The sequence below is a fragment of the Eptatretus burgeri genome, chromosome 10 (genome assembly GCF_056783735.1).
Source record: "Eptatretus burgeri isolate ZD-2024b chromosome 10, Ebu_testis_v1, whole genome shotgun sequence".
Classification (NCBI taxonomy): domain Eukaryota; kingdom Metazoa; phylum Chordata; class Myxini; order Myxiniformes; family Myxinidae; genus Eptatretus; species Eptatretus burgeri.
The window spans coordinates 91,296,492-91,316,995 of NC_140970.1; the positions used below are offsets into that span (position 1 = coordinate 91,296,492).

A 20,504-nucleotide genomic window follows, 5' to 3' on the forward strand; every position below is an offset into this window, starting at 1 on the left:
AAGTTTGTCTCGCTTTTGGTTCGTGCTGTATTTGGCAATTCATCAGGGTCGGTGTTGCCTATAACATGTATTGTTATAATATCGCTCCCAAGACAGTGTCCAAGTAAATAACTGAGCTTTCGGACAAGCTTTGACGCAGATTTTTTTTTGGCCAGGACAAAGCACAATAACACTAATTTTCTACTTCACTTGTGAAAGCACGTTCCTTTGTTCTCCGCTTGTATTCCAATCTGGCAACGAGGTCATGTGTGTATGTGTGTGTCTGTGTGAGTGAAAATTGCTGACGTCACAAAACACCCCATTCGACTGGCAGCATTGCGTGTGAACCACATTTGACTGTAATACTTGGGGTGGAGGGTGGGGGTGAGGTTCTGATTTTGCTGGATTTAGATTTGTCAAATAACTTAACAATGACATTTGCTGCACACCTTTTACCTTAATCCCAACTGACAGCCCCCATGATAGAGCACCCCCTTCTGGAGCCACATCATAGATACAACGGCTATCAACATGACGTCCATTAAATTGTTGTTCAATCAAAGATGAGCTTTCCGAATGGATGAATAAAAACCCTGTGACAGTGGAACATGAAAAACTAATCATCTTTTGTAACTGTAATCCTGACCCATTTGCGGGTAACATTACGCAGGGAAGTCATTTCATTTTTTTTTTTAACAAGTAATGGTTATCATGTAAACAGCAGAATACACACAAAAGCATCAGCTCTATCCGTATTATGTCCACTAAGTGAATCGGGTGCCAGATGGAACCATTAGAGAAATAATCAACTCGGATTCATGATGTAACGGTTGAGATGTTATTGCCAACATACCACTGCAAAGCTCTTACATCGAGGTTTTCTCGTGGCTGCCAAATTGTGTTGACATAGATAACGATAATTAAAGCAAAATGCGTACAAACACAAGCACGAGCAATGTGTATAATGCCCAATGTTAATTACTTCGTGAGTCGGAATCATTTTGGCAACACGTCAATAACTCGGGAACATTGTTACTCTGTTTGGGCTCAGCAGAGGAAATCGCAGTGGGGGGTGGCTGGTCTGAAAGGACTGTTCCGATGAGACAAGAGCGCAGAGCATGGCTGGAACTAACTTGCTGGGTTTGACAGCAATGCTTTGGAAACATAACATATCACAAACATCCATGATCTCGAGCTGCTGCAGAGTCCTCACATGTTCTCGAGCTGAGCCAAATCACTATGGTATCAAATTGAAACAAGTCTCCATATTTTCATGAGGATACAAGTCTCCTGTTCTCAAGTTGATGCAACACTTCTGTTCTCAAACTGATATGCGTCTCCTGTTCTCAAACTGATACAAGTCCCCTGTTCTCAAACTGATACAAGTCCCCTGTTCTCAAACTGATACAAGTCCCCTGTTCTCAAACTGATACAAGTCCCCTGTTCTCAAACTGATACGCGTCTCCTGTTCTCAAACTGATACAAATCTCGTGTTCTCAAACTGATACAAGTCCCCTGTTCTCAAACTGATACAAGTCCCCTGTTCTCAAACTGATACAAGTCCCCTGTTCTCAAACTGATACAAATCTCGTGTTCTCAAACTGATACAAGTCCCCTGTTCTCAAACTGATACAAGTCCCCTGTTCTCAAACTGATACAAGTCCCCTGTTCTCAAACTGATACAAGTCCCCTGTTCTCAAACTGATACGCGTCTCCTGTTCTCAAGCTGATACAAGTCCCCTGTTCTCAAACTGATACAAGTCCCCTGTTCTCAAACTGATACAAGTCTCCTGTTCTCAAACTGATACAAGTCCCCTGTTCTCAAACTGATACAAGTCCCCTGTTCTCAAACTGATACAAGTCCCCTGTTCTCAAACTGATACAAGTCCCCTGTTCTCAAACTGATACGCGTCTCCTGTTCTCAAGCTGATACAAGTCCTCTGTTCTCAAACTGATACAAGTCCCCTGTTCTCAAACTGATACAAGTCTCCTGTTCTCAAACTGATACAAGTCCCCTGTTCTCAAACTGATACATGTCCCCTGTTCTCAAACTGATACAAGTCCCCTGTTCTCAAACTGATACAAGTCTCCTGTTCTCAAACTGATACAAGTCCCCTGTTCTCAAACTGATACAAGTCCCCTGTTCTCAAACTGATACAAGTCCCCTGTTCTCAAACTGATACAAGTCTCCTGTTCTCAAACTGATACAAATCTCGTGTTCTCAAACTGATACAAGTCCCCTGTTCTCAAACTGATACATGTCCCCTGTTCTCAAACTGATACAAGTCCCCTGTTCTCAAACTGATACAAGTCTCCTGTTCTCAAACTGATACAAATCTCGTGTTCTCAAACTGATACAAGTCCCCTGTTCTCAAACTGATACATGTCCCCTGTTCTCAAACTGATACAAGTCCCCTGTTCTCAAACTGATACAAGTCTCCTGTTCTCAAACTGATACAAATCTCGTGTTCTCAAACTGATACAAGTCCCCTGTTCTCAAACTGATACAAGTCCCCTGTTCTCAAACTGATACAAGTCCCCTGTTCTCAAACTGATACAAGTCCCCTGTTCTCAAACTGATACAAGTCCCCTGTTCTCAAACTGATACAAGTCTCCTGCTCTCAAGCTGATACAAGTCCCCTGTTCTCAAGCTGATACAAGTCCCCTGTTCTCAAACTGATACAAGTCCCCTGTTCTCAAACTGATACAAGTCTCCTGTTCTCAAACTGATACAAGTCCCCTGTTCTCAAACTGATACAAGTCTCCTGTTCTCAAACTGATACAAATCTCGTGTTCTCAAACTGATACAAGTCCCCTGTTCTCAAACTGATACAAGTCCCCTGTTCTCAAACTGATACAAGTCCCCTGTTCTCAAACTGATACAAATCTCCTGTTCTCAAACTGATACAAGTCCCCTGTTCTCAAACTGATACAAGTCCCCTGTTCTCAAACTGATACAAGTCCCCTGTTCTCAAACTGATACAAGTCCCCTGTTCTCAAACTGATACATGTCCCCTGTTCTCAAACTGATACAAGTCCCCTGTTCTCAAGCTGATACACGTCCCCTGGTCTCAAACTGATACAAGTCCCCTGTTCTCAAACTGATACATGTCCCCTGTTCTCAAACTGATACAAGTCCCCTGTTCTCAAGCTGATACACGTCCCCTGTTCTCAAGCTGATACAAGTCCCCTGTTCTCAAGCTGATACACGTCCCCTGTTCTCAAACTGATACAAGTCCCCTGTTCTCAAGCTGATACATGTCCCCTGTTCTCAAACTGATACAAGTCCCCTGTTCTCAAGCTGATACACGTCCCCTGTTCTCAAACTGATACACGTCTCCTGTTCTCAAACTGATACAAGTCCCCTGTTCTCAAACTGATACAAGTCTCCAGTTCTCAAACTGATACAAGTCCCCTGTTCTCAAACTGATGCACGTATCCTGTTCTCAAGCTGATACAAGTCCCCTGTTCTCAAACTGATACAAGTCTCCAGTTCTCAAACTGATACAAGTCTCCTGTTCTCAAACTGATGCACGTATCCTGTTCTCAAGCTGATACAAGTCCCCTGTTCTCAAACTGATACAAGTCTCCTGTTCTCAAACTGATACAAATCTCGTGTTCTCAAACTGATACAAGTCCCCTGTTCTCAAACTGATACATGTCCCCTGTTCTCAAACTGATACAAGTCCCCTGTTCTCAAGCTGATACACGTCCCCTGTTCTCAAACTGATACACGTCTCCTGTTCTCAAACTGATACACGTCTCCTGTTCTCAAACTGATACATGTCCCCTGTTCTCAAACTGATACAAGTTCCCTGTTCTCAAGCTGATACACGTCTCCTGTTCTCAAGCTGATACACGTCTCCTGTTCTGAGGCTGATACATGTCTCCTGTTCTCAAACTGGTATAAGTCCCCTGTTCTCAGGCTGATACAAGTCCCCTGTTCTCAAACTGATACAAGACTCCTGTTCTCAAGTTGATGCCAGTCTTGTTTTTTTAGTCATGTTCTTTCGACATACAGAAATAATTTCCATATTTTAGTCATATTGTCAGGAACTTTGCAATAATCTTTTGCTCAAATTGAAGATCCAGACTGCACAAAAGGCAAGATTTTTCTTTACCAACTCATAATTTAAATCAGGATGCGTCTCTGTTGTTTTTTTTAATATATAAATCCTTTGTCCACCCAAAATCGAGCATGTAATGCAAACGCTGCAGATGCAATTTCAAACCGAAATCCATCAGAACCTCCTTCACTCGATACCCACCTTCCACGCAGCGACAACCGGCCTGCAGGACCCAGGCGTACATCTCGGCACGAGACTGTGACATCAACTGGTCCCCCGTCAGGTAGGTGTTGTGAGATGAGGCAATGAAATACTGTGACAAAGGCCGATTCATATCCTGGTTTTGCTTCAAGTGGCTCTGATTGAAAATGTCACCCTCGGGGCTTCTCATATAATTAGTAAAGCCTGAAGACACAGGGAGAGAGCAGAATGCGTGCAAGAGTAAAGGTTGTGACTCAGCAGATTTACAGCTCAATAAACGAGTGAAGGAACAAGGTCAGAGTCAGATAAGAGTGTTTGGGAACTTTGGACATGGTAAGACAGTCAAAGCCAAACATTGTCATCCATGGCCACATGAAAATGAGCAGAGTTATGAATACTGCCCAAATTGTTGCTATATGGTCTCTGAAGGATGGGGAAGGTGCAGTGTAAAATAATTAAATCATGCTAAAGGGGCGTACAATTGGTTAAGTGTTTTAAAAATAAGAAATTCCTTTTATAATTGACCTTTCAAATGAAATTGCGGTTCTCAAGTCATCCTGAGCATGGGAAGACAATGAGTCGGCGGTCCCGATTGGACGTTCAAGGTTGAACATTAAGTGTCATTTACCATCTATGCCAAGGACATCACGCACTTTGTTCTCCTTGCAAGGCTCAAAGTTCTCCACGATGCTTCGACAATGTTCTTCGCTTACGTCATGCATCTGCCTCCAAGACACGCGAGCAGCCAGACGCAGGAACAGAAGACAAAGAATCAATGTTTCTATATATTTTTTTTAACCACAAAGGACACGTTACACCCATTAAATATTTATCGACACTAATAATAATTGGTCAAAGTAATAATAATTACACCAAGCCTTGACAAAAATGTAGTTGTGGTTAATTCCAGCACAAAACGAGCAGTCTTCATTGGTGGCAAAAGAGAATAAAAACATAAGAAAACTAGAAGGGCACTCGGTAGATCACATACCTCCACCACATAATGCCTGATCCATGAGAACATATCGGGCCCAATACATTTTTGAAATGTCATGTGATCCAGTACGATATCGTTTTTGGCCCCGTCTCTCAATGGTGAAGAATCGCTTTAAAAATTAAATAATTCTCGTATCCAGATCCGGATTCGGATCTTCACCAAAATCGAATCACTTCTTCCTTGTCACACGAATCACCAAGTTTCATCCGAATCCGTCCACAACTTTTTGAGATGTCGTGCGACATATCGGGTTCGCCCGATCTCTCAACGGTGAAGAATCACTGAAAAAAATTCGAGTCGTCGAATCCGGATCCGGATCGTCACCAAAATGTAATCAGTTCGTCCTTGTCACACTGAACGTGCCCACAAAATTTCATCCGGATCCGTCCACAACTTTTTGATTTATCCTGCACACAAACAGACAGACAAACAGACAGAAAGGGGTGAAAACATAACCTCCTTCACCTTCGGTGGTGGACGTAAAAATTATGACATCCGCATTTGGATCTTCTGATTCTTGGTAAGATATTTGTGGCCAATTCAAGCTCCTCATCGATTTATGAGCATATCTTATGAGAAGTCATAGGAGATATTATTTAAGAGAGGCAGCAGTCAGCTCACACCTGTTGTTCAGTCTGCAGGAAACATTTCAGCTGTTCGAAGGTCAGATGTTCCTGTCGGTTGCTATATCGGAATAGGAGTAAGTATAGGTCCCGCCGAGTTGAGATGCTCTTGTAAAGGGCACAGAATTCTTCAAAGTTCAGACTTCCCTGCACTGTGTCCGTGTCTGCCTCCTATGGAGAGAGCATATTTGCATTGCAATATCCTGAGAGATGTTGATGCTGACAATCTATCACAGCCATTCATCCAGCGCAACCTTATTTCTGATGGTGGCAAGCTTTACATCCAAATAAAACAATCGTGAACTTGCGGCATTCCTTAGTCTATATCTCTCCCATCTATACAAGCCCCGGCTGGTATTGTAGGCATACTTATACCAGGTTAAGCTGTCGGGTTAAGCAATGTAGAGCAACTCTCCTGAAAAGGAGGTACTCAGTTTGTCTTGAGGGATTCAAATGGTTCTGCAGCCATAGAAACACTCTCGACATCATTTGTCAAATCTTGACAACACAGAAATGTGGGAGTTCTGTAAGCAAGTCTGTCTATTCCTGCCACTCCCTGCAGGACTCCAGGTGGCTGTTTCCATCCATCCATTGGGACCATACTCTGTGCAGAGCGTTGGTGCTGCCTGAGCAGTCTCCTTGGCTATTGGGCACAATCCCGGACGGGTCGCCACTCCGACACAGTATCCCAGCATGCTGGCACTCATTTTGCCAACCTCGGAAGGATGACTCGCCGAGTTAACCCCACCTAGTATTAATTCAACAGTGAGCGGGATTTGAACTCAGGACCCTCGGATACAAAGCACACCACCCTCACCATTAAGCCAACACCAGGCATGTGGCTGTTTGCAACCACACTCAGTGAAATACTATACACATCTGTGACTGGTTTTGCTCATTGGAAGAAAACCATTTTTAGCAGCGTCTCGCATAGCGAACGCTGCTCTAAGAACGCTCGGCGTTCTTCTTCTTCTTCTTCTTCTTCTTCTTCTTCTTCTTCTTCTTCTTCTTCTTCTTCTTCAGACAAAACCTTTATATTTGGACTCAGCTCTTTTATATACACGATCTGGATCTCCTTAAATACTGAACACCTGTACACATCCTCGCATTGAGGGTTCCTTTTTAGAGCGTCTATCATGAACTTTTAAATATATTCGGACATTTGCTTTAAAGTTTCGAAAAGTTCACGTTACTATTTAAAGATTATTCCATTTAATGTATTGCAAATTCGTAAATACATTATTCATTTCGAAAATACACTATATTTCGTAAATACACTATATTTCATAAATACACTATATTTCGTAAATGCACTATATTTCGTAAATACATTATGAAGGGTCTCGCTATTGGCTTAATCAAGGCACGTGACAAAATATCGGAAGTTGTTGTTTTTTTATTTTTAGCTGACAAAACCTTTAGGACGCTGCTCTTGGACACATTTGTCCTTGTTTCAAAGTCTAATGCAATTGTCATAACCCACTGACCTACAGGTAGTGGACGAAAAAGAACAAGGAAATACCTGGGTAAATTAGGGATACCAAGCAATGGCTTCAACACAGATGTGGCCCAAGTGTTAATTTAGCAAATAACATTCCAGCATGCTTAGGGTCATGTATAAAAATGCTGCACAGGCCTGGTTGCCCATAATTATGGCGAGCATGGCTGCAAGTGGAGACCTCCCCCCCACCACAACGTCCCATACAAAGAGCACGTGTGGTCACCCAATGGTTTGATGAGCATGACACTGATGTCATCCATATGTCGAGGCGTTCTCAGTCACCAGATCTGAAACCAATCGAACATTTATGGGATATTCTGGAACGATGCCCGAGACAGCGTTTTCCACTTGCATCGGACAGGTGTACGTTGATTGACTTTCTCGTGGAGGAATGGTTCCGCCTCCCTCCTGCAGAATTCCAGACGCTGGTGGACTCTATGCCAAGGCACACACAGGCCACACTGGCCGCACGTGGTGGCCTAACACTCTACTAAGTGACTTTACATTGGCGTTTCCATTTTTTTGGCCACTACCTGTAATTCCATTTGTATCCGATTTTATTTTTTTAGCATCCTTCCAAATTCCATGACAAGCTTTGACCTCCAGTATTCAACATCTAAACAAAATGACACAATATTTTGCTTTCCAATTCGATCACGATGATCCGATGGTTTAACTGACTGGTCTTAGTCTAATCAACACAATGACCCGTACTTCAACAAGTGTAAGTTGAGATGAAAAACTGAATTTAATTCACAAATGCTTGGAAAGGAACTGCCACAGAGTGCTATTAAAGTCAAATTCGGAGATCTGCAGCTTTAATAGATCAGCACAGCCAGATCACTGTGTGAATTACAGTAAACACCAACAACAGCATTTAAAAAAATTATTTCATAAGACTTGGTGGCGTAATGGATACAATGTTCACTCCGAGTCTGGGAGGTCGGCAATTTGAACCTCACCCAGTCAAGTCATACCGAATACTAAAAAAAAACATGGTACACGCTGCTTCCTTGCTTGATGCTCAGCATTTATAAAAGATAGAGCATGGACAAACAACCAAGCATAGGATGGCAATCATAGTGCAATGGCCTTCTCCTGCGTTGAAGTTCCTTGTGAGAGAATTCGTATGTATTTATGCAGGGGATGGGACCCTGCTTCTTGATAACTCACCAGTCACCATAATGGTGCATAATATGTACAGTATAATGATAAAGGCAAATAATGTAATACTTCCTGCTCGGAGAGCTTATGCAGCGCATTCATTATAGATGCAACAGGCTTGTTTATATAATACACATTAGCATCCAAAGAAGCCAAAGCGGCCTCCAGGGTTAGAGCATATATATATATATATATATATATACACATGACCTATGAGCCATTCAGATTTACAATCCAACCCATTTAGAAGGATAAGGTGGACTTCTCGGGCAGGGTGACTTCAGGAAACATCATCGTCACATCCGGAAAATTTCGTCATAGATTTCCAAAGGGGCTTTATTTTGTGATCACAGAACCAAGATATGGAGGGAAGTGTCTTTCCCTTGCCTTCAAATGTGCGTTGATGATAGACATTATTAAAAAAAAAACAAGTCACTTTCCTTTTGAGTCACCATTTTACACCTTGAACACAACGCTCGAGAGAGAATACTTTTCTGCAAAATGAGGGCACAGTAATTTTGCGATATTACAGCGATAGCCAACAAACGAAAAGTGAGCAATTTATGTCGAACGTAATTCCTAAAAACAAGCCCACCTGGACATTTAATGTACAAACAGTTTGTTGCTCTCTTGTGTGGCTACATCGGCCAATTCAGGTAGGATTGCTCGGATGTTAATGCCATAATCTATTAAGGCCTAATCCTCCTTGCAAAGGGCTAAATCAGCGACACTTATTTAAATCCAACCCATTGTGGACCGAGCATCTTACCTTGAACAATCGCTTGACCTTGCGCCGCGGTAAGTTTACATTCAGCTTGTGCATCAGATGCAGCACCTCCTCGATGCTGAGAGAACCGTCTCCGTTTTTGTCAGCCTCCTCAAATGTCTGCTGCAACCATGTTCCCACCACCACTACTCATCAAGGAAAGAGCAATGCCTGGAATAAAGGGCCAGGAGCAACTACATTCGGCCGTGAGCATGATGTCAGTAAGTCTGCAGCTAAATGGGTCGCCATCAATGCAAGGAGGTACGACTCAAATATGGCACAAAACTTGCTGCCGTTTACTACACCTGAGGAATGTGGAAAAATACATTGTGGTGGGCGAGAAGTTTAAATGTGATACAAATGCAGGAGACATACTTACTGGCCTTGTATGCAAGTTTTCAACCGACCGTCTTGGAGATTCAAAAACATATAATGCAAGAACATGATCGGTGAACGCTTCTGATCATGACGTTCTTTGGAATCAATTGAAATATTCTAGCGATGAAAGCGACCCTTGAAGTGCTGATAACTGAAGTTCATGATCGTATATATGTATATATATATATATATATATATAAAATAAACTTTTCATTTCCAGATAAACCCACGGACACTTGTTAAAACGCTTCAAACTCATTTGTGTTGAGACAATTTGGGTCAAATTAGGGAAATGCCCGGTATGAACCTATTTTCAGGTGTTTATTATAACTTGACCAGGAAGTTACAAGATAAGTTCAATTTTGGCCCACTTTGCATGTGTATGGCAAGAGGGTACGAGGAAAAAAGAAAATCCAAAGGGACTACATATCTAAACCGTCTATGGATAAAAAGAATTAAGGAAGACAAAAGATCCGATCAACAAACTGTTGATGGATGTTAACCTTAAAAATGTTTTATTTTTTTTACGTTATAGATTTGTCACGGACTGTATCATCCTCATCAAGGCCAGGCCTTAAATGAAACAAAAAAAAAAGAACTGAAGAAATAGAGAAGTGAAGAGAAGGAAAATAAATAAAGAGTTTTCGAGGCACTGGAAAATCTGCCTTTTGAAAAGGAGAAGGTTATAACTATTAAGAAAGACATGAGAAGGTGAAGAATTCCAGAGCTTAGCAGTGAAGGGAAAGAAACAAACATCATAACGGCCACACAATAATCATGTGATGTAGTGGTTTGCCGAGTATTTCTTGGTCCAACTAATGATGGAGGTATTCAAGCAGCCAGTTGTTGGGAACAGAAACCAAAGTAATATCGACCATACTAAAATGCGCAACTTGGTGTCTGTCTGTCTGACTGTGATACATTTGGTCATTAGTTATCCAATCTCAACCAAAGTTGACAGGAGGACTAAGGGTCACATGATGAAGGTTGTCGCGAATTCATTCCCCCCCCTCTCCAAAGGGGTTTGCCGCCTTGGATAAAATGCATGTTAATGTGTATAGAGAGCTTATCGTGGTGTTTTTCCAAGGCCGCTTCTCATAACAAAAGTAACTAGAGGGGGAGCACTCGGGAGAGTGCAAAACCTCCGCCACCAATGCTGCTGGGTCACTCAAGTGAACCTTATATCTTATTCATTAAATATGTCAACAGTGCTATCAGTTATAGTTCTTTTCTCCAACATTTTTTTTTGGGGGGGGGGGGTTGGAAATGACTTAAAAGATGTAAAAATGCAAAAAAAAAAAAAAATCGAAATTTTGTTGAAAAAAAAGTTGCGAAAAATTTTATTTTCCTCCAACAATTTTTTTTTTGGGGGGGGGTTAGAAATCACTTAAAACATGTAGAAATGCAAAAAATATATATATTTTTTTTTTTTTGGGGGGGGAACAATTTTTTTTTGGGGGGGTGGAAATCACTTAAAACATGTAAAAATGCAAAAAAAAATTTTTTTCTCAATTTTTTTGGGGGGGTTGGAAATCACTTGAAATATGTAGAAATGCAAAAAAAAATTTTCTCTAACAATTTTTTTTTGGGGGGGGGGGTTGGAAATCACTTAAAACATGTAGAAATGCAAAAAAAAAAAATTTTTTCTCAATTTTTTTGGGGGGGGTTGGAAATCACTTGAAATATGTAGAAATGCAAAAAAAAAATTTTCTCTAACAATTTTTTTTTGGGGGGGGGGTTGGAAATCACTTAAAACATGTAGAAATGCAAAAAAAAAAAATTATCTATTTTTTGGGGGGGTGGGTTACTTTATTTGGGAGGGGGGTTGGAAATCACGTAAAACATGTAGAAATGCAAAAAAAAAATTTTCTCTTTGGAAATCACTTAAAACATGTAAAAATGCAAAAAAAATAAAAAACATTTTCTCTAACAATTTTTTTTTTGGGTGTGGGGGGGGGGAACCAAGTCCAAAATTTAATGGCATGATCCTTGGACCATACCTTACCCCCCCCACCCCCACCAAGTTTCGTCGAAATCTGTCGAGGAGTTTTTCCGTAATACTGTTCACAAACAAACAAACAAACAAACAAACAGAAAGGGGTGAAAACAGTAACCTCCATCCATCTTCGAAGATGGCGGAGGATAACTAGAAAGCATCTGAAAATTCAAAGCCCATCAACCTTTGCTTTGTACTCAAACTCAACTTGATGAAAATGACAGTTAAATAAAATTGTACATTTTATTAAGTTATGTTCTCCACAATCTCATAATAAAGGTTTGTTGAACATTTGATGACAAAATCTCAATTGGTAAAAATGTTACGGCCTGGACGTACACACTGAATCTCAATGGTAAACAAGGATTTTGATTAAACAGTTTATTGCTGGTGTATCACTTCACCAATGACGTCATCCTTACAATCTTTTATTCCTCATCAGGAGTAGAATGAGATGTGCCAAGTATAAATTTTTTTCCGATCAGCAGTTTCAGAGAAATAATGTTTTTATTTTTTTGCATTTAATCCAAGTTTGCTGCCGTACTACATGACCTATGACGCCAGAATTATCATTCAAATATTCGCCGTAGTGGGGGAGGGGGTGGGGGTTGCTCCTACCCTGAAAAATTTGTCAATCGGACAAGTGGGTGCTGAGGAAAAAAAAATGTTTCAAAAAAAATAGCAAAAAAAGGCCAAAAAAAAAAGGGTTGAAAAATAATCACAACAACAACAATAATAATGAAAATTATTTTAACAAAAGTTATTAATTTGTCTTCTCCATTTTCGCATAATAAAGCTTTGTTGAAAATTTGATGGCAAAAGCTCAAATGGTAAATATGTTACAGCCCAAACAGACACACAAAAGTGAATGCAAAACCTTGTCTTCTGCTGCATGGAGGACGGGCGAATGAAAACACCAATGATAATAGCAAAATATTAATGTTATTACAAAACAATATTATTACTAACAAGTCTGAAGACGACGATGGTTCACGAGCGGTATTTGATGATGTAGATTGTTTCAGAAGTCAAGGATGAGACAATGTGATAATGTTTGACGAAGTTATAAAAATGATCAACATGATGTGGTACGAGTGACAGGTTATTTGCTGCAAAATGTCGAAAACCCGGTTTCGTTCAACAACTTAAAAAATTTGACCTTTGCATAACCTTTAAAGGTCCCAAAACAATGTTGTGGACATTAAAATAAGGAAACAGGATACGTGCTATAGCTTATTGGAGTTAGTTCGTCGAAGAAGGTCGAAAACCTGGTTCGATTCCCACAACTTTGAAAATTTGACCTTTGTGACCTTTAAAGGTCAAAGGTCAAGGATTATGACCTTTAGTGCAAAACTTCCTTTGGAACATTCCAGGAACAATATAACGTCATATAGGCTATATGGCATTTCGCACTCATCGGATTATCCATACTTTGATGAAATCAGCGTAAAAACAAACTTGAAGGGGGTGCCACGGGCAAGGTGTTCGAGATAGAGCAAAATGGTTTCAAGACTTTAGATGGGGAATGACCTCAAGATTATGCATAAAAAATATTGTCATCCTAGCTCTCAAAGTTTGGGCGGTCGTATGATTTTTATGTCAAAATTCGAAATTTTCTAAGTTCGTGACCTTGTGACTTTGACCTTGTGACCTTGACCTTGGGACGAAAATGAAAAATCGAGCTCCGTGGGGCTATGCAGGTGCCATTGGGCTAATGAAATACCGAAACCCCTGCCAGATTCGAGAAGCCCCTCGGAGAAGATGGATTTTTATGTCAAAATCGCAATTTTCTAAGTTCGTGACCTTGTGACCTTGATCTTGGGACAAAAATGAAAAAAATCGAGCTCCGTGGGGCTATGCAGGTGCCATTGGGATAACCAAATTCCGAAACTCCTGCCAGATTCGACAAACCCCCGAGGAGAAGATGGAAATTGAAATCGGCTACCCCCTAAAAACACAATTCGCAATTTTCTAAGTTCGTGACCTTGTGGCCATGACCTTGGGACGAAAATGAAAAATCGAGCTCTGTGGAGCTATGCAGGTGCCATTGGGCTAACCAAATACCGAAAACCCCTGCCAGATTCGACAAACCCCTCGGAGAAGAAATTTTTATACGTCAAAATTCGCAATTTTCTAAGTTCGTGACCTTGTGACCTTGATCTTGGAATGAAAATGAAAAATCGAGCTCCGTGGGGCTTTGCAGGTGCCATTGGGCTAACCAAATACCGAAACCCCTGTCAGATTCGACAAACCCCCTCGGAGAAGATGCAAATTGAAATCGGCTACCCCTAAAAACACATGTTTTTTGGGCGTGGCTCTGCCCATAATGGGCGCACCACGCCCATTTTCAGGAAAACACAACTAGATCATGATATAAACCTCCCACCAAAATTTTGTCAGGATCGGATCAAAACCCACGGAGCTATGCTCGGGACAGACAGACAGACAGACAGACAGATAGACAGACAGACAGATAGACAGACAGACAGATAGACAGACAACAATAACGAATATAGTGGTCACTTATTTTTTTCGTGAAAATTTTTTTCGTGAACCAATAATAATCCCCCCCTCCCACAGGGGTTTTCCTCCTTGGACGCCATATTAATGTTTATAAATAGCTTTTCGTGGCGTTTCAAGCCTAGATCTACTGTAATCTATATACCCAGAGAGGATATTAATATGACCCTTCCTGCTGCTCCCGTAGGTAACGGGTGTAGTAACTATACAAGTACAATAAAAGTGAATTTGTTTGTTTATATATATATATGCTTTAAAAACTACTGAACTAAATCAAACCAAATTTTGAATGTTGCCTAAGGGTACCCCAAGTATAGTTTCAGTTGGGGTAGCATATCTGGAGGAGGGGTTCAAAGTGGGGAGGGGAGGAGACCCCAATTCTCTCTTTGTAAATGTGTGTCTTTGTAAAACTTTTAGAATGTACCCTTTAGAACCACTTAGCATTTACCCTTTAGAACCCTTTTCAACTTTAGAATTTGCCCTTCAGCATTTGCCCTTTAGAACCCTTTAAAACTTTTAGAATTTACCCCTTCGAACATTTTAGCATTTCCCCCTTAGAACCCCTTAGAATTTACCCTTCAGACCCCCTGAGAATTTACCCTTTAGAACTTTCGAATTTACTTTTTAGAACCCCTTAGAACTTTCGAATTTAGCCTTTAGAACCCCTTATAACTAAAGAACTTACCTTTTCAAACCCCTGAGAATTTACTCTTTCGAATCCTTTACAACTTAATCATTGACCTTTTAGAACCCTTTAGAATTTACCCTACAGAACCCTTTATAACTTTAGAATTTACCTTTTAGAACTCCTGTGAATTTACCCTTTAAAACCCTTCACAATTTTAGAATTTACTTCTTAGAACCCCTTAGAATTGACCCTTTAGAACCTTTTACAGCTTTAGAATTTGCTCTTTAGAACCCTTTACAACTTTAGAATTTACCCTTTAGAACCCTTTACAACTTTAGAATTTATGCTTTAGAACCCCTAATAATTTACCCTTTAGAACCACTTATAATTTACCCTTTAGAACCTTTTAGCATTTACCCTTTAGAACCCTTGAGATCCCTTTAAAACTTTAGAATTTACCCTTTAGAACCTTTTAGCATTTACCCTTTAGAACCCATTCTCACAAGCAACAGTTTTACTGCAGAGGTTACGCAGGTCCTTGCTATTATTTCTGACTATTCTCTCTTAAAATTTTGAGTTGAACAGGCGATGGTGACGGGTTTCTGTGAAGTCGGTGATCGCATGATAGGGGAGCAGAAAGCATTAAATATTCTGCTGTTTCGATGCAGGAATTCCCGTTCATTTTTATGAGTGGGAGGAGGGTGAGAGCAAAGATGGTACAACTTTGGAAGAGGAAGACTGAGGGTTTGGAGAGCTTGTTGAGGACTGTCGGTGGGAGCTGGAGGGGGGGGGGGGTTGATGGCTTGAATGTTGGGAAGGGGATTGATGCCTTAGGGTTGGGAGGGGAAAGGTAAAGACGAGGGGTTGGGGGGAGGGGAGCAAAGATATGCCTGGTGTTGGCCTAATGGTTAGGGTGGTGGGCTTGGGATCCTAGGATCCTGAGTTCAAATCCCACTCAGCTGTTGAATTAATACCAGATGGGGTTGACTCAGCCTGTCATCCTTCTGAGGTCGGCAAAATGAGTGCCAGCATGCTGGTATCCTGTTTCAGAGTTGTGACCTGTCCAGGATTGTACCCAATAGCCAAGGAGCCTGCTTAGGCAGCACTAATGTTATGAACAGAGTATGGTCCCAATGGATGAATGGATAGGAGCAAAGATGGGATAGAGTGGGGAGGGAGTTTGTTGTTGGCTTTGTTGTTGAGTTGTCAGGATTGCACGTGTTACTCACAGTAAAAATGTGTGTGTGTGTGTGTGTGTGTGTGTGTGTGTGTGTGTGTGTGTGTGTGTGTGTGTGTGTGTGTGTGTGTGTGTGTCTGTGAGTCACTGTGGGGGCTTGGGGGGGGGTGATACAATCACGCTCTGGGTAATGGGCAATGTGATGTACTTAATCAATTGGATATTTTGCGGTGAATCAGATTGAATTTATTCAAATGAAATAGTTAAAACCCGAATTGACATCCAAAGAAAGGTGTGAGCTCAGGAGAACCTGGAAGGTTAGTCTTTCCTTTACCCCTTACACCATCCGTTTCACATTTGCCCATATAAGAATTTTCACATAGTTTCATCAAGTACGACTCTACCCTGTGAACTGTGAGTTCCAATGTCCAATGCAGTTTAGCAAAAAAGTTCATGGGTTTGCTGCTCTGAAAACAGATGACTTACCTTTTGGTTTTTTCAACTTAGTTTGCCTGTTCTTTCACCACACCTTCTGCACTCAATTACAAGAGATAAAAGGATCAAAAAGAGAAACTCAAGGGGGAAAAAAATGACCCACTTGAAAACTAAGGCAGAAGAGCAAAACTCAACAAAGTTGACATGTTGGTTTCTTTCCAATTTGGAAGGTGGAACTCAAAGGTGCACCTGGAAGGTGAAATTATTCCTCAACTCAAAGCTTTGACTTCAGAAGGTGGAATGGAAAGGAAAGGAGTCATGTGTTCAGGCTGAAAAGATATCGAACATATCAAGCCTGTGAATAAAACTTCCAGCTGGGTTGTTGATATATATATATATATATATATATATATATATATATATATATATATATATATATATATATATATATATATATATATATATATATATATATATATATATATATATATATATATATACACACACACATCTTCTTTTCTTACAGTAAAGTAGTCTGCAAGCATTATGTAAAACAACTGACAGGATAGTTTAGGCTGGGAATGTTACTTACAAACTCCAATTGTGCTGGTTAGTGCTGGTATAAAGATTAGCATAACGGTTTCAACCTGATATTTAAAATAGTGCTGGCATCGAGTGAGGTGATAAGATATGAGCTTGGGTGGACATAAAACAGGAACTTGGGCCTCGCGTTCTAAAAATAAAGTTTCCTTCTTACATCAAATGACCCCCGCCACGACATTGTCCTCCACAATCGGAGTCCTGCAGCTGAGCAATAAGGATATCGATCTCGTGTCCGCTGTCGCTTGGCCAGACAATCTTCTCCAAGAATCCCGGCCATAAGGAAGTGAAGGCCCGTGAGCCAGACCTGAGCCTCCTGAGGACTGCTGGCCACCAGTGCCAGTGGCTCGAGGCCAGTGCCGTGGTAGACACTTAAGCAACAAGCCAAATCAAGGGAGCTGCACTCCATTCTTTGGAACGCTTCTGACTCCCGGCCTTCACACACCTCCCGAACAGAGTCGATTGAGACTGAGGGAGACACAGAGGGTGGAACCAGTTTACATCACTCAAAAAGGTGTTGCAGAATAAAGATGATTAATAGGTTTTTCCGACTTGTTATTCACTGGCAATGTAATTTCAAACAAATTGTGGGACTTTTGAAATATGGTGGAACAAGAAACAACCCCCCACCCCTCCCCCTCGTCGTTGATTCCATATTACCAGCAAAGATTATGCACCAAATTATACTGGTCACATTCGCCGAGCTCTTTCTATCGATAAGTTCCATTCCTTGTGTGTAAGGAATGTAAAATTGTTTGCATACAGACAAAAACTAATGTTGAAAAATCAAGGCACCTTTTAGGACTTTTTAAAAACTTTCTATACAAAGTCGAGGCTCATGTAAGAGTTGGAACATGGAACAGAACAAATCAGAACAGAACCTGGCAGAAAGAGGGGGGAGGGACACCAACAGCCAGGTAGAGGGACACTTTAAGGAAGCATTGGTGAGGGGAATAACAAGAGGAGGGGGTGGGGGATACACTGGTGATGAACAAGCTCGATACAAGCTCAAGCACAACAAGCAAGCGACTGATAGAGCAAAAAGGAAAAACTGGAGATGAAAGACCAATGGAATAAATAAATGGAAAAGATGGGTGGAAGAAGAGGGAAGAAAACAGGAAAGGGAGATGTGAGCTTTGGGTGGGTTAATTAGGGTAGAAAAGATCATGAATATGGATGGGGGAAGTGAACAGCCTGAAGGGAAGTTAACCTGAATAGGAAGTGAACAGCCTTTGTGAAACCATGGAGGGTAGAACAAAACTGATCAGACTGAGGAAGTTGGTTCCACAGATGGGGAAAAAGGAACACATGAGGGGATTTACCAACTATGTCATGAACCTAAAGAAGACCAGAGTTGGTGTCAAAGCCACCCAATGCTCACCTGTTTATACATTTATCGTTTTTAAGAGACATCTAATAATTAATATTTTTTATAAAGCATTGCAGTGAAGTCTGATCCAAATAATTTTAAAGCAATATATGTATTTGTATATTGCAATCAGAAACAAGAGCGCAAGTGAGCACAATATACGCTCAAACAAGAAGGTATATACAGAATTGTGCTACCACATGAAAAACAGCATCCTGGTTGCCATGGCAACCACTTTAGATGATGAACGTATATCACGACACACCGTCTCCACAGTCTGTACCTATGTACCAAATATGAAACGTGAAAGTTGAAAACTTTGGGAGTTAGAGTGTGGAAAGGAACGGATGGAAAACAGCATCCTAGTTGCCATGGCAATCACTTTAGATGACGAACGGATGTCGCGACACACCGTCTCCACAGTCTGAACCTATGTACCAAATATGAAACGTGAAATTTGAAAACTTTGTGAGTTAGAGTGCAGACAGGAACGGATGGAAAACAGCATCCTGGTTGCCATGGCAACCACTTTAGATGACGAATGGATGTTGCGACACACCGTCTCCACAGTCTGTACCTATGTACCAAATATGAAACGTGAAAGTGGAAAACTTTGGGAGTTAGAGTGCGGACAGGAACGGACGGACGGACGGACAGACAGACAGACGGACGGACGGACGGATGGACGACCGGTATCACATAATATGCCCCGATATATATATATATATATATATATATATATATATATATATATATATAAAGATATATATATATATATATATATATATATATATATATATATATATATATAAAGATATATATATATATATATATATATATATATATATATATATATATATATATATATATATATATATATATATATATATATATATATATATATATATATATATATATATATATATATATATATATATATATATATATATATATATATATATATATATATATATATATATATATATATATATATATATATATATATATATATATATATATATATATATATATATATATATATATATATATATATATATATATATATATATATATATATATATATATATATATATATATATATATATATATATATATATATATATATATATATATATATATATATATATATATATATATATATATATATATATATATATATATATATATATATATATATATATATATATATATATATATATATATATATATATATATATATATATATATATATATATATATATATATATATATATATATATATATATATATATATATATATATATATATATATATATATATATATATATATATATATATATATATATATATATATATATATATATATATATATATATATATATATATATATATATATATATATATATATATATATATATATATATATATATATATATATATATATATATATATATATATATATATATATATATATATATATATATATATATATATATATATATATATATATATATATATATATATATATATATATATATATATATATATATATATATATATATATATATATATATATATATATATATATATATATATATATATATATATATATATATATATATATATATATATATATATATATATATATATATATATATATATATATATATATATATATATATATATATATATATATATATATATATATATATATATCTGACGTATAAAAAATAGTGTGATAGATAAAAACATTAGAAAGGAAAAAATAACTTGCACCAAAAACTACGCTCACGCCGGGGGTATCGCTATGGCTCTCTGTTCTTCGAACAGGCGAGCTAAAAATGACCAGAAAGTAAGTAATTAATAACACTTTTTAACATTATCTCTCCTAAGGTTCTTCCATTCCCTCAACATCTTGAAACACACAGAAATAAAGCTTTACAACCTGGTCCTCATAATACTCTTCAAGGGCATTCATCATACCACCCAAAAGATACATCCACGGATCATTGCTCTGGGCTCAGAAACGGCAAACAGTCGAAGAAGGCCAAACCTGGTAAATATGGAGGACGTGGAATGATTTTGAGCCTCACTTCTGATGCT

At 39.1% G+C, this 20,504-nt stretch overlaps 1 protein-coding gene across 5 annotated transcripts in view; it reads right to left on the minus strand.

The window, feature by feature from the left end:
• Window positions 1–20,504, minus strand: part of LOC147019103 (1-phosphatidylinositol 4,5-bisphosphate phosphodiesterase eta-2-like) — a 236,147-nt gene that overhangs the window by 85,998 nt on the left and 129,645 nt on the right. The window contains exons 5-9 of one of the 5 annotated variants that reach the window (XM_085899377.1): window positions 17,255–17,500; window positions 9,302–9,429; window positions 5,868–6,038; window positions 4,876–4,969; window positions 4,248–4,451 (exon numbers count right to left, since the gene is read on the minus strand). In XM_085899377.1, the coding sequence (XP_085755503.1) occupies window positions 4,248–4,451; window positions 4,876–4,969; window positions 5,868–6,038; window positions 9,302–9,429; window positions 17,255–17,500 (843 nt within the window). Of the gene's footprint in view, window positions 1–4,247; window positions 4,452–4,875; window positions 4,974–5,238; window positions 5,519–5,867; window positions 6,039–9,301; window positions 9,430–17,254; window positions 17,501–20,504 lie in introns of those variants that run through there. The other 4 variants (XM_085899379.1, XM_085899378.1, XM_085899380.1 and 1 more) reach the window with 4 other exon arrangements.